Raw genomic sequence first — 21,999 nt, forward strand, 5'->3', positions numbered from 1 at the left:
TTTTGCCATCTGTGTATTGCAGGATGAAACCTAATGGACGTATTTATTATTCCAGAGTTATCTCTTTTCTTTAAATATTTCATAAACCATTTTGCTGAAAAGGCCAGGATCCTGTCTTCCTCATCTGAGTCAGCCGGGTTCTAGTCTGGTGGCTTCCCTCCTCAGCACCTGCTGGGACAGAGGCAGACCCCTAGGCTGAACTTTCCTGATACTGTTGCATCTGTCCCCTCAACACAGAAGCTGTCAACAACATCATCACATTTCTGGGCATGCAGCCGTGTGAGAGGTCGGACAAAGTACCTGAGAACAAGAATTCCCATTCCCTCTATCTGGCAGGTAAGAAACTTCCATCAGATTCCCCCTTTGTATGGCTGCAAAATAGGAACGGGTGTGCACAGGCACTGTGGCTGTCTGGTTAGCCGGTCACAACGGTTGTAATTTACAGCCCTGTCAGTGTGAATAGTTTGTTTTAGCTGCTTAGTTATTCACAGGCTATCCTTAGGCTGTTCTTTGAAGAGGTGAGTTGGCCTGAGACCCTTGAATCACTCCCACATACCAATGCCACCATTTCCCGCCTCTGAGTACTCCAGACCAGTGCTACTGAATACCTTCTATGTGCCTGGTATCATGCGAATACAAAAGATTAACATTTTGTACACAGGATTCAGTTCTCACCATAAACACAGATCTTTAGAAAAGCTAAACTAAAATAATAGAAAGGAAATGCAGGCAGAGCATGACGTATTTCATTATTCAGAGTTTGTTTTGAGTTCTAACCTAGTTTTCCTTGCTTTTCTCTCTCAGGTGTGTACAGAGGTGGCTGTGACTTATTGGTGAGGTCCAGGCTGGCCTTAGCAGATGGAGTGACCATGCAGGTGACTGTCAGAAGCAAAGAGGGAACACCTGTAGATGTTATCTTAGCTTCTGTTGGATAAATTTTTACTGGACAAGATGAAGTCGATGCACACTTCATTGTCAGTGGGCTTTTAGGCTAGTGGCATGAATTTCCCAGAATCGTACTTTTAAAGATTAATGGCTTTGAAGAAGCAAATTAAATACTTGGCCCTGAGCCAGCAGATCAAGCAAATATCTGTCCTTGTGCATGTAAATTTTTTTTTTCCTTTTTTTTAAAATTATACTTGGTCAACTTTGGTATGACAGTACAGCTTTGGGTGATCTTGCAAATCAAATACTATCCTGTACCCCAGCTGCTTAAACCTCATTATATTCTTTAATTTAATGTGCGTCTGAAAGCTCCTGACAATGTTGGAAAGCTTTTATCCCAGAGGGGTGGCGGGGGAGGGGAAGCGAGAGTCCACTTTTGTCAAAATTCATTTTTATTAATAGAAAATAAACACTTATTCCAGTTTCAGTTGTTATACTTGAAGTTGCTAATAAAAAAAAAAAATCTAAAATAATCACTTAATTCTCCTGTTTCGACTAAGACAGTGAAGCTGTGGCTTAAAAAAAATTTCAGCACCATTTGCTCATAGGTCTTTCAGAATTTGTTCTTAAAGTTTCTGGAACTTTCCTGTGTGGAAAGTACAGGAATTACTGAGCTACAAGAGGAAGTCTCTCTGAGACAACCAATGAGAAGTTAAGTTAAGCAGTTATCAGAAGAGGAATCTCTGTATGTTCGGTTCGGTAACCTGGACTATACAACGATCCCCTCCCCTCCAGCTCAGGAGGGACATGCCTCAAAGCACTGAGGTATGAAGAGTCAGACTGTTATTTGCTGTCAGAATTAGCTAATAACAGTACATCTCTGGCACAGATGCTACTGGTCCTTAGTATCCTGTGGTTTTAGGAACTTCTGTAAATAGTCTGGATTTACTTCAATGTACTCAGAAATTAAACCTATTTAATAAGGTTCACTCCTCTGCCAGAGTATCTGCTGGTTTAGTATCCTTAGAAAATACATATAATACATGTAGGTAAATCGCAGTCTTAAAGTATACTTAGAATACTGCGTTATTCAAACCAAACCCTATTTTACACAAAATGTCTATTATTAAAAGCAGTCGATGAAACAAAATCCCAAGTTATGACAAGGGAGACTCACTCTCACTTGAAGCTGTGTTGCTGAGAGAACTTAAGAACGCATGTGCCCTTAAAGCCGTTCAAGGACAAGTCAGGAGACACCCTCTCCTCAGTCTTTACCATAGGACTCCGGTCAAGGATGGGCCCGAAATGAGCATTTCTAGATATTTCAGAAAAGTCCACAGAAGTGTTAAAAAGACTTTGAAGAAATTCCCAATAGCGCAAAGGCAAGTCCATACACTCATCAGATGTGAGAAGAACAGGAGGTGGACTGTTAGGGCCATCCTTAGCCGGAGCTTCCGTGGGCTTCTGACTATATGCTGATCACCAATGTGCATCAGGTGGACTTTTGTGAGAGAATAGTGTTTGGTGGCCAAGACCTCTTTTGGGCATTTCTTCCTAAGTGGAATACACAACAGATAAGGGAGTGGGTTGGGGTGGGGGTAATACAGGGAAGCTACTCTTTCCAGCTCAGAAGGAGTTGATGAAGCCCATATATGCATTCAAGAAGCCCATGGGATCCTCTAGCTGTGGATAGTGGCTAATGTGGTCATCCAGAATCGACACTGTGGACCGCGGCAGCGTTTTCCTAGTGGAAGAGAACAGCATGGAGGTGAACTTGAGGCTGGAGGGAGGGGACGGATGCAAGCCAGTGGGCAGCCCCGGTAAAGGCCCTTGCGGACATACCACACTGGAAGGAACCAACAAAGAGCTTATTCACCTTCTACTTTGGAACTGTACCTTAGGCAGATAAACTTGCCAATTCTATTTATGACCTAAACAGACTCGTTCTTAAATGTTCATAATCCAACAGACAACAAACTGAGCATTAACACTGTGCAACACCTGCCCAAGCAGGAGGACCTTCCAGCTCCTTAGAGAAGCATGAGGCATTAAACAAGTGGGCCACTCAGCAACTCGCTGTCCAAATAAAGATAGCAACAGACCTTCCTGAACCCTGGGAGGAGATGAGGGGAGGGCATTTTGCTTAAAATTAAATGCACACTATTTACTACTGGGTTGTTTCTGCTAGGCCACGTGAAGGTATGGGATGGTGTTATGTGACACAGTCAAGATTTCATATTCCAACACCTTCTGAGTAAGTACCTAGAGAAACTAACAACCGATGAGAAGGCACTTTTCCACAGTGCACTCTTCTCAATCTCTCCTTGCGGTCTGCTCAGCTGAGGTGGAGTTGTTAGCTTTATGATCAGACTAAAGCAAACATTTCTTAAAATAGATCTACTTCCACTCCTTGGTTCACATGATAGCTTTTTCTTACCTGTACACCTACGAATATGTAGTAACCATGACAGTGAAAACATGCTGTATAAATCAAGACAACATATATCTTTACATTTCTGAATGTAACAAAGTAAGATTCCCCAATTCATCCTTTTCTAACATGTTTCCTGGATGAACAGCCAGCAAGGGCAGAAGCAGTGGCTATCCTGTTCACCACTGTCGCCATGAGGAACAAAGCAAAGACCCCTGAGGGAGACTCACCTGTACAGCTCCAAAAACTCTGGATAGGGATTTACAGGATCCAATGGCCCATAGATAAAATGAACTAGGAAAGAGAAGAGGAATGAATTACTAAAGCTCTCACATCTATTCTCCTACCCTCAAAAAATATTTTTTTCCAGTCTTATTGAGAAATAATTGCCATATATCACTATATGTAAGTTTAAGGCATACAGTCTGACGGTTTGGTTTATGTATATTGTGAAATGATTACCACACAACAGAAAGAAAAAAATTCTTGTGCTGAGAACTCTTAGGATCTACTCTCTCAACTTGTTAGCTGTAGTGGTCATGTTGCCCATCACATCCCCAGTATCTGTAAGTACGGGGCTGTGTATTTTGACTACCTTCATCCAGTTTCCCTCTCCCCTCACCCCTGATAACCACAAATCTGAACTCCTTTCCTCTGAGTTTGGTGGGGTTTTTTAGATCCCACAGAGAAGTGAGATCATATGGTATTTCTTTTTCTCTCTGACTTATCTCACTTAGCATAATGCCTTGTGGGTCCATCCATATAGTCACAAATGGTAAGACTGCCTTTTTGTGGTTGAATAATATTCCACTGCAACGTGTGTGTGTGTGTGTGTGTGTGTGTGTGTGTGTGTGTGTCTCTGTCTCTCTCTCTCTCTCTCTCTCTCTCTCACAGCTTTTTTATCCATTCATTGACTGACGGACACCTAGGCTGTTTCCATGTCTTGGCTATCATAAACAATGCTATGAACAAGGGGGTGCAGACATCTTTTCAGGTTTTTCACTTCCTTTGGATATAGTCCCAGAAGTGGAGTCACTGGATCATATGGTTGTTCTATTTTTAATTTTTTGAGAATCCTCCATACTGTTTTCCATTGTGGCTATACCCATTTATAGTCCCACCACCAGGGTACCAAGGGTTCTCTTTTCTCCACATCTACACCAAAACTTATCCCTTGTCTTTTGAGGACAGCCATTCTAACAGGTGTAAGGTGCTATCTCGTTGTGGTTTTAATTTGCATTTCCCTAAGGGTCAGTGATGTTGAACTCTTTTCATGTACCTGGTTGGCCTTTCCTGTATCTTCTTTGCAGTAAATATCTATTCATGGCCTTTGCCCAGTTTTTAATTGGCTTGGGTTTTTTTGCTATTGAGTATATGAATTCTTTCTATATTTTGGACGTTAACTCTTTATCAGATGTATGGTTTGCAAATATTTTTCCCATTTGTTGATGGTTTCTTTGGCTGTAGAGCTTTCTTAGTTTGATGTAGTCTCACTGATTTATGCGAGAAAACCCAGCTTCTTTCAATAAGAAGGTTATAAGGAGCTTCTGGGAATAAGCCAACATTCCATTTGGGACAGTTTTCCTATATACAGACACTCATTCCCTCCCCTCCAGCTCCTCTGTGCCTGAACCCAAAGGACTAAGTCTCACTCTCCATATTCTCTTCCTATAAATCCAGGATACTGTCATCATTTAGGTCTCTCTCCAGTTATAACTGACCGCTGACATTTTAAATCAGCCACTAATTTCTGGAGCACTACTATGTCTGAGACCCTGCACTGATTTTTTTTTTTTTTTTTTCTTTTTAAATCTGTAAGATTAAAGAGGCAAATGAGCAGAAACCACCTACAGCCTCCCGATTAGTCATATAAACCGCTTTCTGTCCCACCCAGCAGTTCAGCCTATAACATGGCAGCCATGGCCTCCGCACCACGCGACATCCAGTCCCGCTCCCACTCCTAACACTGATCCCAGCTACCCTGGCAGCAGCAGCTCTGTTCCAGATACTTCCCTCTACAACGCGTGTCCAGATTTGCCGAGTAGGGCTGCCAGATTAAATAAAAGATGCCCGGTTAAATTTGAATTTCATGTAAGTAATGATTTTTTTAAGTATAAATATGTCAAAATATTGCAAAGCACATACTTATTCTAAAAAAGTATTTGTTGTTTATCTGAAATTCAAATTTAGCTGTGTGTCTCATATTTTTATTTGCTAAATCTGGCAATTATTTTCGCCCTATGGTCCCTCAGTCCTATCAAGATGTAAGGTAGAGACACTCACTGGGAATAGTTACAGAAGCAAGAGCTCCCACCCAGCGTCTTCTAAACTTCTTCCTCTGGTTGATGTACTGTAAGAGACTATAGGACAGCCAAGTCAGCAAGAGGAGAACAAGAAATCTTTAGTGTTACAGGAATGCAAAGGCATCCTAAAACGAAAACTACGACATTCTCATTTGGACCAAGTCGTGAGCATTCTTTGTGTAAGACTGAGAGCTCTCCTCCTCAGTCCCTGTTGCTACGGAAAAGACATGAAAAAGAAAGAGACATGCATTTTTAAGAGGTGACTAGGCTCCTTTCACGACCATGATTAGACATCTTGAGGCGTTTAATATTCACAAAAAGCCCAAAGTAGGATGTGCCACAGTCCATCGGCCAGTTAGAAACGAATAAGCATTAGAATTTAAAGCTGTTTATCTAAACGTTGTGTGCCACGTGGCTTACGCTGATGGCTCACTCGCTATTTTCAATTTCTTTCTTCTTAGAACAGTGTGTGACTTCTTGGTTTGCCTCACAGGTCAGAGAGAGGGAATAAGCCAGCAAGGAACAAAACAAGCAATACTCCACCTTTCCCCATTTCCGCCCAAAAAAGAGCTTCCCTGGAAACCAAAGTGAAGTGTTATTCTTACCTGTCGATTACTAAGTTCCCGTCGTTGTTGCGAATCCCTGCCCACATGTCCCACAGCTCACTCTCAGAGGGGCGGGTGTACGGCCCAAAGACTGGGGTGAGACTGAAAGAGCCCGAGAGAGCAGGAAGACACATGTGAGAAGAATCCAGAATGTCAACTATGACTGGAACCTCACAGGTCATACAGTCTGACCCTTAACTGATTTATGAATTCCTTCGACTACTTCCCTGGCAAGTGGCCAACATCTTTGTTTTAAAGTATCAAACCCTAGGATTTGGCCCAGAATTTTAATGGCAACTTTTCACTACATTGTTCCCAGGGTATAGCTAATCAATCTCTGACAATGACTTACCCTCGGGAGAACACAAAGAAGTTCATCAATCGAGTGAGAATGGGTGACAACATGCCTCCATCTTTGAGAAGCTGTAGGTGAAGAAGTAAAGATGTTGGAGAAAGAAAACCACTAACCAGAACAAAAGTTTTATATTAGGAACTAAAAAAGGACTTTAGTCAAATATCCCACTACTGAAATGTTTGTTTATTGGCCTTTTTGTTTTTTGTTTATTGGTTTTGTTTTGCCTACCCATTCTCTCACAAAGACAAAACCTATTTGTAATTCCCTTTAAGATTACGTTTCTACACTAAATCCCTAAGCCTTCTAACTGATGTATTCATCTTTAGGGTCTGATCTGTTCAGCCACCGTGCTAATGACACAGATCTCTAGAAAGCTGTATTTCTCTAAATATCTGTTGATTTCTTACTCTCAGAAATGAGGCTTTACCTAGAGGCCGCTTAGGTTTTATCAGCCTAACAAGGAAAAAACTACCTTTATTAATGTAAATTCCTGAGGAGAGCATTTTCACTATGGCCCATTATAGCAGGTATGGCCCTTATGTAGGTCCTAGCATTATTTATGTTGGTATGAATCTTAAAAACTAAAGATTTTGTGACTGGAAGAGCCAACCTTTTGGAGAAGAAGAGGACGGTGAGTCTCAGGAAATATACCTATAGGAGAAAAAGAGACTTCTGTTAGTCATTTACCAACAACCTTAGGCCAAACATAGGTCTATTACTGGACTATCCTCTCTATTTACTGTCACCTTTGGGGTCATCACTGCTAGAAACAGGATTACCAGTAAAACTTAGTTCTGTCATCTAATTACTTCTCCAAGGAATTCTGTTTAACAGGTCAAATTCTATCCCAGGGACTACTTTCCCCACTGTCAGAGTAGAGAAACGGGAAAGATCATGTCCGTGACCATCCATAATGCTGATGACTAAGCCCTAACTCCCCATGGCCTTTCTCTCCATTCCTCAGAGCACCCAGTATTGTTAATGGTTTGGGCTGCAAAAGAAACCATCGGTTTTTTTTCAGGGACTGCAGGTCCCTGGGCGGGGTGGGGGGAGAAACGAGAGTTTTCCCTTTTCCATTTTTCTCTGGAGTCAATGGGAGAAGGCCCTGAGCACTGCTGATAAAGGGATAGACTCCTGCCCTTATGGTATTCAGGGGACATGTGCATTATTCATGGATTTATACGCTATGCTCCATGGCACACAAAGAAAAAGAAATCCCTCCTAAAGGTCTAATCAGAGGCTCACTAATTTCTACCTAAAACCTGGCACTGCCACCAATTAAGTTTCTGCAGCAAACCACAGGAGTATCAGAAGCCCCTGCGGCCTCATCACGACTGTTTGCCTGATCCAGTGCGGCTGCTGCAGACAGTGCCAAACACCACCGGTGCTCCTCACTCCCGAGCGCGGTGCTCGCTAGACCGCCCTGTCGACCTTGCTAAGCGATGCTTTTACAAAGAAGCCCTTAGCTCTATAACATGGATTTTATGAACTGTATGTTGATACGATCCATTTCTTTTATAATCCCATTCATTTTATTTTCTGTATTTAAAAACGTTATTTTGAGAAGGGGGCAATAAATCTCTTTAGGCCACCAAAGTAGTTCATGGCACAAAAAGGTCAAGGGCCTCTGGTCTAATTGTGTCTGCCTGCAGTCTCATCAGATTTCCATTTAGACATCGACGTGGTATCTTCCTGTGGCCCTTCGCGGCTACACCTCACTTTCCACCCACCACCACAGCAATTACCTCCGTTTGACAGACAGAGACTCTTTATGGTAAGCCGACCCGATCGATTCTGCTTGAACCTAGAACAGGTGAGAGAAACACAGCTGAGTGGACATAACACCAATCCAGCAGCTGAAGACAGCCTCCCAAGAGGGAAAAGGGCTAGAACGAAACTTCTCCCAGCATCTCAAGCCAATGAGACCCGTCAATGGTGCAGAATGGTGCAGAAGTGTATGACCTCACTGACCTATAGAGCAGCTCCTGAGCAACGATGTCTCCGTAATCATGAGACAGAAGGTTGATCCTACGGTTCTGGAGCCCCAGGTGTCGCAGAAGTGCCTCCACGATGCTGGCCTGCTCAAATATGGAGTAGTGATGCGGTCTCTAAGTAGAAGGCATTCCAGACATACAGGAGGAAGTCATGAGTGCAGAGCCCTCTGCCAGCCGGACCCGCTGTCCTCATCCACCCCCTCCCCCACCCAACACTGGTCCCATCCAGATGATGCTTACTGGTTTGTCACTGAAGCCAAAGCCCAAGAAATCAAGTGCGATCACTCGATGAAACCTCAGGGTCAGACCTTCCCAAATCTACAAGAAAGAAAGAGATGAGCTGGCTTTTGTGATCCTGTGCCTCCTCTCCGGCCTACAGCGCAGGAATTTCATTCCTATCTCGGCTTAACAAATGGACTTTTGATAAAGGGAAAATCTCGTGCAAGTACCAGAGACCCACAGATGATCCTCTTCGTTTATCCCTAATCTCCACTGAGGGGAAATCTCCAGCATTTTTAACTTGGCAATGATCCTTCCTAGATCACCAGAGTTTTTACTCCCTTACAGTAAATGAGAAACAGTTCTGCACTTAATCCTATTTTATTAGGCAATTCAAATACAGAACCTTCCAGTACTGAAAACAAAATCCTTGATTTTGGATTTTTAAAGACAGTAGGATCTAGAAATCTGATTTCATTACCTTGTACCAATCATAGCTGGATGTTGGAAAGCCATGTAAGAGCACAACTATCTCAGGACTTCCAACCACACCCACAGAGTCTGGGAAGAAGGAAAGAAATCAGTTAGGCTGATTGCCTATAAAAATCTAAGTAAGCTAGTATAAAGGACAAGAAACCCTGACTAAATTAATGAAATAAAAATAAATTCATTTTTAAAACAGAAGCTTACTGCTTTAGGTAAAAACAGGCATTGGATTATTTTCTTTTGTATCTTAAAAACCTGTAAAGAACAGACTTTATATGAAAATGCTGGAAGGCAGTCTGCTACATTTCACCTTTTTTTTTTAAGTATTTCTCCATTTTTTTCCTTTTTTCTGTATTATCAATATGTAAGTTGTTTTTTACAGTAAAAAGTAAACTTGTGAGGTTAAAAGTATACAATGACAAAATAAACACTACAGATTCGTTGTACCTTATCATGAAGGGCCTCGCAAAAATTTTCTAAAATATAGTAACACTTCCTCAACCTAGTGGACACCTTAGTTTATCCTGTTTGTCCAGCACCTTTATTTCCTCCAGGGGAGAGCCAATCCAGTATCAAAAGCATAATGCTCAAACTATTAACAATTCTAATAAGCAAAGGATTAAGCAATATAGACTTGAACATTTTTTAATGCAGAAACATATTTTAAATTAGCAAACATTTAAACAGTAAAATGACTTGCTTGTAGCATTAGATTAAAAGTGGCACACTCAAACATCCTGCCAGTGGCATGAGATTCGGTAATGTTTGCAAAAATAATTTAATTGGAACCAGCTTTAAAATATTGTTATTCTTGAGAATCCATGCAAATAAAGTCATTCCATTGACAAATAGTGTAGTTTGAAAACATATGGAACAAATAAACATATACACGAAGATGTCCCTTCAACATTAACTATTTAAAACATCAAAAAACTAGAAACAACTAAATGACAATATAAAGAAAAGTAAATACTTACTTAGTTGAGTATAGCAAATGAGAGGAGGTCAGGAGCAATAATGAAAAACGGTTTATGACAAACATTTTTCGTTATTGCTCTTGACCCCCGCCCAAAAGATATCTTTTCCAGTCTCATTTCAGTTTCTTTACCTGTAAGATGGGGTTAATGGTACCCACCTTCAAGTACTGTTGTAAAGACATTTAATCTTAAACGATAATAACAGGTTGAATACATAATTCAATGACTAACATATGGTAATTAATTGATAAGTAGCAGTTATAATTATCACTAGCAAATTAATCTATACAAAGGTATAAGGCTCGAAATCACATTTAGTTATGCATATAACAAATACACTTTATAGAAAACAATAAAATGAAATCAGGGATGGAGGGAAACAGAACGAGCAGTAGGGCTAGCCGTTGAACACTAGGGGCGCTCAAAAGAGAAAACTGCTATCTATCAATACAAATGAGGCTATGAAGAGAAAATTATACTGAAAAGTCAGTTCTACAGATACCAGAATCTCAATTCCATTGTTCCCACCCAGCTACCCCTAACCGTTTGACTTTCCCTGCTATGGAGTTTTTAAGAGGAATTAACCCATTCCTTCAAGCACACTACACAGAAAAAGGGGATTTCCCCCCCCCCACCTCCCTTGAGTGGCAACGAGACCAATAGAAACAAAATGAGTACCTCAGTGGGACTCACGGAACCTATGATACACGCAGGGTGCTCCAACAGTCCTCTTCTTACCTTGGTAGAAGATGCGCAGTCCCTTGTAGGTGAAAAATTTGCCCGAGGACTTCCACGAGTGAAGAGCGGGAGAAAGCTGGGGAGGGGGGATATGCAGATAGGCCGCCAGCAGGGGTACGGCCAACAGCCCCACCTGAACCCACCACTCCCTCATCCTGTAAGACAATCAGAGACCTGGGGTAAGCAGTCAGATGATGCTGTACATGCTTTGACAAGCCCCAAATTGGTAAGATGGGGTGGGAAATTTCTGTCCCACGCCATGGCAGAAAGTTTACCAAGAATGTAAGCACACCTCTCCCCACAATGCCGTCACCATACCTGTTCACCATTCCAATTTTAGGAAAAAATATATTATTTTAATACATCATCTTTCCCCTCTCCTTCCCACTTTAATCCCTTTGCCCCACCCCCCACCCCACTGTGCTTTTCCTAAAACCTGAAGAGGTTTTTACGTGTAAAGCAGAAGGAAGTTAAGTACTCTGCACCTTTTTGTTGGCTTTTATCAAAAACTCCCCAGGAAAGATTTCCTTCCTATTTATTCTAAAAGCTCTATCACCCACCCACCAGCACCCCCCCTCAAGTAAAATGTTAAATATATATAGATACACATATGTAGTCTTTCACTAATGTTTAAAATAGCATCACATGTCCCTAAACAGAGCCGGTTTTGATTTTTTTAGTATTTATCAACTCTCTGACCCCTATGAAGCCCCACTTGGTACTACTCCCTGGGTCTGCGCTGAGAAACTGCTCCAGGTAAACAGTCTGTAGAAAGCTAGGTACGCTGTGTATTTCGCCATAAGCAGCTTTGTCATGACCCACAACATCTAATCTCTTGAGAGGTCAGGGCAGCAGGTTATATTTCTGCTTTTCTTAGACTCTGAGGTAGCTCCCATTTATTTAATTTGTTAGGACTGGTACCCCCCCCCCACGCTGCAAACCCCTCAAAAAAATGAGTCAGAGCTCATATCCAACATCTGAAAATTGCTTTTGCCTTTGGAAGGAAAGCACTGGTTTGCTTGCATACCCAACCTTCTCATGCCCAGGACTTCAAAGTCAGTCTATCCACAATGAGGAGTGCTAAACAGGAATTACAGACAGTTCCCTCTGTTTCTAGTTTGACTGCTAACAGTCCCATAGTCACCAGGGAAAGAATTATCAATAAGATGGAAGTTCTCTAAAATAACCAGAATGGAAATACCTTCTAAAATGGAAATCTAGCTATAAATCAGGGAAATAAATTGTTCCAGCCATGGCAGAAGTGGCTGTGTGCACACACCCTTCCACCATCTTGCCCGTGATCTGGCCACAATCTCTATCCATCACAAACTAATAAAAAAAAAAAAAAATTTTTTTTTAAACTCTAAAACAAGTAAGGCTGTGGTCCCACAAGGGCCAAATCACCAGCACCTTAAAGGCTCTGAGCAGCACTATTTTTTTTTTTTTTTTTTTTTGGCATCACCAGGGCAGTTTTTTTTTCCTTCCTCCAAAGCAGCTGTCCAGAAAACACACCCAATGATTTGGTTGTATCTTTCAAGTTAATATTCCCTAAAATGATTCCCTAAATGCCCCCCAAACATCATCATATCACCACTTTTACCCCACAACAGTAGCAGGCTACATCCCAGTATCTACTTGAAAAATGAGATGACAAAAAGTATCAGGTTTGGATATCATTAGCTATCATCTGTCCAGTACTTCAGCTCCTACATTTGCACGTTCACATTTCATCACTCCTTCCCCAACCCCCCACCCCACCCCCGCTTTTCCTCTCATTCATTCAGGGGTTCCAGCGGAGGAATATCTGCAATGACTCAGCAGAGAGCCAGGGAGGGGCTACGAGAGGAGCGGGCAGAAGGAGGCTCCCTGCAAAGGGGGGGGGGGGGGGGGGAGGATGGAGGGGGATAGGAAGGTGGAGAGGAGGGTGAGGGATGGGGGGAGGAGTGGAGGGTGGGGTGGGCAACGACTGTGCATTTTCCACTCCTGGACACCCCCACCCTCTCTACCTTCCTTCTCTTTCACTCCACTAAAGAAAAGAGGCAACCTTTCAGGAAGCCGTTTTCTAGTTTAATTACTCGGTTAAAAATGTCCCTAACGACATTTTGGGATTTTTGGTAGGGAAGCAATCTGGTAGTCAGTAGCCGAAAGGGATTAAGCATTTTTTGACCAAAATCTCCATTATCTGACGAGCCACAAGTCAAGACTATAAATTCAGCAAACCCAAGTAACAAACGTTCTGGAAATTAATCAACCCTTCCAAGCCTTGATCTCTTCGTCTTGTAAAGAGGAAAAAATACATTTAATACCACCAAACCTGCCACCTTCCAGCGTGGGGTGAGGCTGTGAACTACTTTGTAAATCAATGCAAACAATTCACGTGTAACATGATAGTTTGATCACATCATCACTCTCACTTAGCGTCTCATTACCGAAATCTGAAAAATACTTACGCCTCGGTGATAACGGTACTGCAAGTTCTAGTCACACCTATGCAGTAACTCACGCCACAGCGATACCAGGGTCTTCAAATCCTAAATCGCGCTACAGCGATACCGGCGTCTACAAATCTTAAATTGCGCCACAGCAATACCAGAGTCTCAAAATTCTAAACCGTGCCAAGATGATGCGGGGGTCTAGAAACCCAAAATCACGCCAGGGCAATGCCGGGGTCTAAAAATCCTAAATCACACCAAGGCGTCACCAGGGTCTAGAAATTCTAAATCGCGACTGAGCGATGCCGGGTCTAAAATCCTAAATCGCATCTAAGCGGTATCAAGATCTAGAAATCCTAAATCGTGCCAGGGCGATGCCGGGGTTTAAAAATCCCAAACTGTGCCGAGGCGAAGATGGGGTCTAAAAATCTTAAATCGCACTAGGGCAACGCCACGGTCTAGAAATCCTAAGTCGCGCCAGGGCGAAGCCGCGATCTAGAAATCTTAAGTCGCCCTAGGGTGAAGCCGCGATCTAGAAATCTTGAAGTGCGCTAGGACGACACCAGGGTCTAAAAATCCTAAATTACGCCATGGCGACACCAGGGTCTAAACATCCTAAGTCGCATCGGAGCGATACCAGGGTACAGAAATATCAAATCTGGGAGATCTCCAGCTCAATATTCTACTGCGTGCAAGAGTGACATCCCCTCCCAAGTAGGCAGATACGGCTCAGAGGGCAGGCAGGTGCTCCCCCCCACCCCGCACCCCGGGTGGGGGTTTTCCCTCCACTGCGGGAGTCGCGGTCCGGCAGCCCTGGCACGGACACACAGAGTCCCCACCAGCTAGCCTGCACCCACCCTCTCCCAGACGGCGGCTTGGAGCCAGCCACACCCCCTCGCGCCTGCCGCACGCACCCACCTGCGGAGGCGATCTCGGCGTACCATGGCCGCGTCTTATCCCATGCCGCCCGGCACACGGGTTTGGAGCACCGCGCACCGCAGCGCCCGCGGCAGGGCAGGCCGGCCGGCAGCGGGGCACAGCCTACAGCCTGCGAGGGCGGCACCGGCCGCGGCAAGCAGCGAGCAGCCACCCGGGCGTGCGCTGCGGCACTGCGCGAGATGCAGCTGCCGCAGAGGAAGCACCAAGATGTGCTGGTTGCCGCGGCAGTGCCGAGCGAGTGGGCACCGACTTTTAGAGCCCACCCGCGCTCCGCCCCTAGCCCGCCCACCGCGCCGCAGTGCCCCTCCCGCCACAGCCACCGCCCCTCCCCGAAGCTCAGCCGCCACAGCAGGGATGGAGCATCCTTCTCACAGCAGCACCTCTAGGGGGCACCTTTAGAGTTGTCGACCCCCGCCAGCACCCCACTGCTCCCTCAAGGCCCCCCCAACCCTGAGCTCCGGTTTCTGCAGCAGAAATTCTCCTCTGCTGAGTTAACACTGCAGGAAAAGACCACAGATCCCGAAATCCCAACACACACCCCAACCACAGACCACCACCCACAGTCCCCAACCCCAGAGGTGGCCACTCGACCTCAGGTGCAGGCCAAATGTGGTACCTGCTCTCAGTCTGCTCTCAGTCTGCACCTCGCCCGAGGCATGGGTTCTGAACTAGGCGAGTACCCAGTCCAAAGCAGCGGTCCTCAAGTGCCCAACACCTCTTAGGTCCCTAACTATGGGACCTATGTCCAACAAGGACACAACCAAATGGCTAGGGAACGATAAGCTCTGCTGGGGCTACTACCAATCTCATCGGCTGATTCGGGGTACAGTGGCTAGGAAGAGAGAAGGGCAAAACTTGGGGAAAAGTCTGGATTCTCCCTCTCAACCACGGCCATGACCACGGCGCCAGGCACGTCTCCTTTGCAGCAGCACTACGTGGCCCGCATGCCAGAGCCCCGCCGCAGCCTGCTCGCGCGTATCGGGCCAGAAATAATGATATTCACAATTATGAGACCAAAACTCGCCCTTTTTTAGATGTACGATTGAATCACAATGCAAGGGCCCTAGCGGTACAGGACAGAGGGAAGGAATTTTCTTCTTCATCTATAATCCTTTAAAAGGCATATATTATGCCTTTGAAAAGAAAAGTAGAGAGAATCACAGTGTCTATATTCATTTTCTGGCTATAAACTTAAACTGATGAACGCGCGCGCGGGATGCAAGCGAGCCAGGCAGCCCAAGCAGTGCCGGCTCCCTCCAGCGGGGGCGCTGCAGGCCTCTCCTTCCACTCACGCCCGCCAACCCTGGGCCATTCCGCAGCCCAGAGCGCAGGCAAGCGTGAATCGCAAAAGGCCAGTCCAGCTGAGCCCACCCAAGGCCGCCCAGCACCTAACATTGCACTGGGAGGTAAGGGCCACCAACCAGACATAGGAGAAACCACACTTGTGAGCTGTCATCAAAACGTGTGGCGCAATCCAGGGTACACTTCTGGTGTCCGATGAACAAGGTCGTGAAAGGAACGCTTTTTTTTAGCACCTACAATGAGCTAAGAGCCGGGGATACAAAGACGAATGAGAAATGGCCCCTGCCCCAGAACAAGATGCTGACCATCCGGTGGAGAAGACGGACAAGAACTGACGCCGCTTAAATTTTCTCTTTAATTTCCTGGCAACATTCTGTGACAGGTTGGCCCCCTCCCCCTAACATCTAAGGCCCTCAAAGGCCGAGCCCAAGTATTATTCACCTTTTGTATCCCCAGAGCCCGCCACAGTGCCAGCCACAAAGCAGGCCCCTAATAAATACTGCATGAATAAGTACAAGAATTTGAGGGGCGCACTGGGGAGGAAGTAATTAAGGGGAGGGGGGGAGGGTTGTCTTGAATGATGAATAGACATTTACCGGAGAGACAAAGAGCATTCCAACCAGAGGGGACGGCATTTGCAACGGGAGGCGCAGGACTGCACAACCTTTGGGGAAAACTGCAAGTCCTCTGGGTCCGGCACCGGCAAGCAAAAAATTAGGCTACAACGAGTATTTCATCCTACGGAGTTTGGAATTTGTCCTAAAGAAAATGAGAAGCCACAGATGGATGTAAACCCTTTATGGACTTAAATGGTTACTTACCAAAATATAAATTACTCCCTTTAACAGTAGAGGATTACCTATTTTAACTAACTACCACCTTTTAAGGACTGAATTAATTACTTAGCAAAATTTAAATCAGTCCTCTCAACACAGTAAAGGTTTTCTCATTTTAATTAAGACAACAGTAACAACCTTTGCATTATTTCCGCCCCCCCCCCCCCGTACTTGTTGTCAGTGAGTCCCACGGATTCCATACTTTCTCACCACACCAGGAACACCAGCACCCAAGATGAAGGCAGTTTGGTATTTAACGGACTGAGCGCTTACAAAGGATCTTATTCTGAGAGCCTTAGAACAAGTGGACACATAGGAGAAACTGCTAGAGGGGAGGAATGGAGAGGGGACGAAGGAAGCTTTTGAAAACAGCAGGAATTCTAAGTCAGGCGCTCAAGAGAAACAGAATGGCTAGAAAAAACTTCCTTGGAGAAGGAGGAATCAAGGGTTGAGGACTTCAAACCCAGAACTTGCTTAGGCGAAGAAAACATTCCTGTTTTCGGAGGACCCTCCAGTGCAGAGGCAGCGGAGTCTTAACAATGCAGAGGATACTATGAGAGGTCGGCTTCGCTAAAGCAGGGAATTTGCTTTTCCAAAGTCGAGGGAGATTATGCTAGCAATAATGCCCCAGGAACCAGAGGGTTAATGAATTTCTAAATGTGGAATTCTAAATTCCTAAATGTGCCTTCCTTACTTCCAGAAAGAAGCTTCCTCCACCCCGGGAGAATCTAGCCTAAGGTATAAAATAGTCCAAGCGCCTGAGAAAACATGAAACCATACATAAATCCAAAGTCTGCCTCCGGCTTGCTCTCAGTACACTCTTTCAGTTCTTGGATACAGAAACCACAATCCACCGACATCCGACATGCCGTGCAGCGCATTCCCTCAACCAGCAGCTTATCAGACACTCCTGTCACATTCCAATTCTAAGATGGTCCCCCATAATAAGACCTCGGATTTGTGCAAAAATTAGTGTCGGAAGCTCAGCATTCATTGTACAATAGCGGTATGAGATCAGTGGGGCTGGTACCACACATTTGATCATATTTTTTCTAACCCCGGTCGGAGACCCATACTATGACAAGCACAAGGATATTTCTGAGGACGACGAGACAGAACTGGGACTGCCACTCTGAAGAGCCATCTATAATTATTGATTCAAATAAATGGAAGAAGTTCAACATGGGAGAAATTTGGCTGAACAGCAGCACATGTTAGAGACTTAGGGCTTTAGGGGACAGTGAGCCAATGTGATATGGCTCCAAAAATGCCACTGTAGACTGCAGAATGTCATTAGAGAAGCACCGGGAAAAATTAACCCTACTCTATTTTGCTAGTCAGACTTCACAGAAAGTATTTTATTCTGTTTTACAAAGCCATTTAAGAGACACATAAACAGGAATTTGTTCAGGGATCACCTAAAATGCATTGCAAATCATGTCACTGAAGGTATAACCACTCTCATATTTTAAGCATGGATCTTCACCAATTAATCCCTAATCCTTACAATAACTCAGCGAGAGGACTATTTTCATCCACATTTTGCAGAGAAAGATACAGCAGCTCGGAGCACTGAGTGTTAGCATGTAAAGGACTGGGAACTGAACACAGATGTGTCTGGCTCCAAAGCTGGCGTTCTTTCCACTACCCCACACTGCCTCCCTGTTTAAAATAACTGGGCATGTTTAGCTGGAAGAAAAGAAGCCTTGTGGAGTACGTGGAAGAAGGAAATGTGTTAGCAGTCCTCAAATATTTGTGGAAGCAGCATTAGACATTTTATTCTGTATGGCTCCAATGAGTGCAAATTGTAGAGAAACAGATGTCGATTCAACATAAAGAATTTTCCAACAGTCAGGTCTGTCTGGAGAGACTGAGTGGCTCAGCCATTTTAGGACGTGACACGTTCCCCGTCATGAGGGGCTGGGTAACCCTGTGGCAGGTATGCAAGCTCTGAAGAATGCACGAATGACCTTAAAGGTCTTTTCCCATCTAACAGAAACTAAGGATCAGAGAGGTACTGGAACTTGGCCAGGGTGACCCCTCTACTGAAGGGTCAAATCTAGAACTAGGTCTTCCCTGGGTTCCTCAGCCCACAACTCTTTGTACAACATGACGTTTCATGCCAAGGGCATGAAAAATCGAAATCATCAATACAATCACACAAACCTCCCTCTCAGCCAAAATTAATCAATATATCCCACAAGTGACTGGTGTTTTCCTCTTCAGGCTCATTTTTGGGTGAAAGTCTTTGAAGAAAGTTCAAAAGATGTGTGGTAGAGAGAAGCAAAAGGCAAATAATCCGTTAACCAGATAAAATGAACCTAAGTGACCGAGAGCTGTTTCTATTGATTACAGTGTCACTTGGCCCCCCAGTGTATCTTTATATAACCTCTACGTTACTGGGCAGGTCCCACAATCCCACACCCCATCCTATCCCACTGATCTGTACCTATAGCACATCTTACACACTCACACAGGTAAGATAAATAGGTTGGAGGATTCAAAATAAAATCTGTCTCTTGCATTTTGATAGCTCTTTGCCTTTCACATATATTATCTGATGCTCACCACAGTCCTCTAAGGAAAACAGCTACTTTCTTTCAGACAGACAAGCAATTAATTTCCTAGTTGCCTGGGGAAGAGAGGACGACGGTACACAACTCACTTAAAAATAAATAAGTAAACAACCTCCTTTCCACATTAGATTATTCCTCCAGCCTGGATGAGTCAACCCAGAAGCAGGTGTTTCGCTTTTGCTCGACTGCTACCCTCACCTCACACCTTCTCCATCTGTCCTCCCCCACCGTGCCCTCCGGTGTCCCCACCCACGCTACTCCTGCGGTGCTGCCTCCCGAGTCCCCGTTACTACCACACTCGCCTGGCACCCCCGCGCCAGTGGCTCCAACTCCCAGGGCAAACTACCCTCCCTGCGCCGTGTGGCCGCGTCGCCGCACCCCCACACCCGCCGAGGCCCCTGTGGCTGCCACATCCCTGACCGCGACCACTACGGCTGTCCCAGCGTGGGAAGGCACAGCCTCCCAGGAACGCGAGTCCCGGTTCCCTGGAGGGCGGTCAAGCCGACTAAGGGGAGCCACGCCGAGGGCGAGGGTTAGGGGACTTTTGTGTTCTCGTCCGACCCCGAGGTTCTGGGAGATGACGACCGAGGACCTCGTCCACGTGGCCCTCGTGTGGCGCGCACACCTCGTGCAGTCACCCACGAACCCCAGCGCGGTCCTGCACGCCCCCAGCATATCGTCACGCCCTCCTGGGCCATTATCATCACTCCAAGCCTGGTCCCCAGGACGGGTGGGTGCTCCACGCACACTATCCACATTCCCCGAGTGTGGCCACACCCGCTCTTCGGGGGGCCTGTGAGGGTTAGGGTCACTTCTCCCCCGCCCGTCTCTTACCTGACTCAGGTAAGACCTGGGCTACAACACTCCATGTTTGGGGGAAACGGTTGCGCATGCGCTCCTTGCGGCCAGAAGTACTGGGCCTTACCCCAGTCCCCAGGCAAGCCCAGCCAAGCCACTGAATACCCGGCTCTGGGCTAGAGCGTCACCCCTCCGTGCATCAGCCCGTCGCCCCCAACCCTACCTGTGCAGCCGCCTTCTCCCTGCCGGGCGTCAGCGCCACCTATTGCAAAGGGTATGAAATGGCAGGCTATGCCTTGGAGAAGAATCTAATGGGTTGGATGAATGAGAATAAAATTTTATACGGCCTCATCTTTTATGTGACAAACTGAAGGCCAAAGAACAGATATTTGGGTAGTTGTTAACTATGTCTATGGAATAGCATATGTCTATGCTAACTATATCTTTGGTGAGTCTTGTATATCTCAGCTATTCATAGTCCCTAACGACCAGTAGTACCCTAAAGGCTCCCCAGTCTACATCTCCAGTCCTGTCCTCTACCCCAAACTCTAGATGCATATATTTGTCTGCCTTGTGTTCATCTTGCCACGAATGGTGCACACATATCTAATATTCAACAAGGGCTAAGTTAAATTCACTGTCCTTTCTCCATGTCCTCCTTCCCACACTACAATGACTTCCCAAGAACCCGTACTTCCTTCTATATTCTCTATCTTGGTTAATGACATTACCATCTATTCCAGTCTCCCACACACAATCACCAATATTTGTGACATAATGGAATGAGGCTAAAGAGCCTGGAAACTTTGGGTGTAGATGCAAGTTCCTTCCTTCCCCCTCCTTTCCATCTTACCTCCTAAGCGTCTCTTGAATTCACCTGGTTCCCCTCTGTTCTCACTACTGTTTGTCCTTATTCAGGTCTCATCATTGCTCACCTGGACTACAGCCTTCTGATTGGTTTCCAGGTCTCCACCATCACATCTTTCTAATCCATCATTCACGCACCTGCCAGTGATTTTTCTTAAAACTCTTTCCTGGCTCCCTATTGCCAATGCTAAATTCAAACTCTTTGACTTGGCATGCAAAACATGAATCCTTCCTCTAGAATCTTCTCTCTTACCATTTCCACCTGTCCCGTGCCCCAAAACTTCCCAAAACTTGTACTTCCTCCCAAACACCGTGGGTTTCCTTTCTCCCTGTTCTCCATGCACACATGTTCTTTTCCCTTACCAAATATATTCTTCCCCACTTTGCTACCTAAAAAGTTCATTCATCAAAACTCAACTTAGTTGTCACATCCTCTTGCAAACCTTTCCTGAAACCTTCCCACAGAACAATCACTCTCTCGGTTGTGATATCTGTGTCCCTTGCACACACTTGAACAGTTGAACTTGAACAGGGACAGCTTCTTGTTCATGTCTGACACCCTTGTGCCAAGCCAGCATTTTATAACAATGGTAAGAATGAATAAAGCACACATTTGTTCATCACTATGTGCCAGACTCTGCTAAACTCCTTATATATGTCGTATTATTTAATTCTAACATATAAAAAGAGCTATTATTGTCTTCATTTAACCACTGAGAAACTGAGGCTTTGAAAGATGAAGGAGCTTACCCAAAGTGGCTGAGCTGGTAAGTTGTGGAGCCAGGTTTTGAACCCAGATATGTCTACTTATGTTTATTCATCCAAAAGTTTGTGGAATTGGGGTGCCCGGGTGGCTCATTCGGTTAAGCATCCAACTCGTGACCTCAGCTCAGATCTTGATCTCAATGTTGTGAGTTCACACCCCATGAGTTCAAGCCCCTACTTTTTAAACATTATTAATGCTTATAGAGTTAATTTATTTTTTAAAGGGAAACACATAACTATTCTATGCTAGTGGATGGAAACAGATCGTTCTAATTTAAACTAATGGTATAGAAGGTTACAGAAATACCCTTGATATCAGGTGAAATAAAACAATCCTGCTGTTATTCTGTATAATCTGTTCTTACTATATGTATGTTATGAATACTTTCGTATTGTAAACCGATAATAAGCACATTTTTTCAAAACCCCTTCTGGGTGAGTGGGGGAGGAGAGATATAAATTAAAAGAGTCACCATCAGAATGCTCAAGAA

At 44.9% G+C, this 21,999-nt stretch overlaps 2 protein-coding genes across 5 annotated transcripts in view; one reads left to right on the plus strand and one right to left on the minus strand.

The window, feature by feature from the left end:
• COPG2 (COPI coat complex subunit gamma 2) overlaps positions 1–1,341 on the plus strand; it is a 115,199-nt gene extending 113,858 nt beyond the window's left edge. Inside the window, exons 23-24 of the mRNA XM_046021304.1 lie at positions 238–336; positions 805–1,341. Coding sequence (XP_045877260.1) covers positions 238–336; positions 805–935 — 230 coding nt within the window. The 3' untranslated portion in view covers positions 936–1,341. The remainder of the gene's footprint in view (positions 1–237; positions 337–804) is intronic.
• MEST lies at positions 2–19,993 on the minus strand. 4 transcript variants are annotated; one of them, XM_046021308.1, is made up of 12 exons: positions 14,344–14,601; positions 10,994–11,148; positions 9,274–9,353; positions 8,814–8,891; positions 8,551–8,687; positions 8,325–8,383; positions 7,190–7,230; positions 6,577–6,647; positions 6,225–6,326; positions 5,600–5,676; positions 3,547–3,610; positions 2–168 (listed from the first exon to the last, which is right to left on the minus strand). In XM_046021308.1, exons 1-12 carry the CDS (start codon positions 14,367–14,369, stop codon positions 162–164), a joined length of 897 nt encoding a protein of 298 aa, XP_045877264.1. In that variant the 5' UTR covers positions 14,370–14,601; the 3' UTR covers positions 2–161. The 4 variants fall into 4 exon arrangements, with proteins under 4 accessions (XP_045877264.1, XP_045877262.1, XP_045877263.1 ...); XM_046021306.1 differs by lacking the exons at positions 2–168; positions 14,344–14,601 and adding exons at positions 1,320–2,629; positions 19,913–19,993; XM_046021307.1 differs by lacking the exon at positions 2–168 and adding an exon at positions 1,320–2,629 and having other exon boundaries at positions 8,551–8,657.
• Between the last annotated feature and the right edge of the window lie 2,006 nt (positions 19,994–21,999).

The sequence above is a fragment of the Meles meles genome, chromosome 10 (assembly GCF_922984935.1).
Source record: "Meles meles chromosome 10, mMelMel3.1 paternal haplotype, whole genome shotgun sequence".
NCBI classification, from domain to species: Eukaryota; Metazoa; Chordata; class Mammalia; order Carnivora; family Mustelidae; genus Meles; species Meles meles.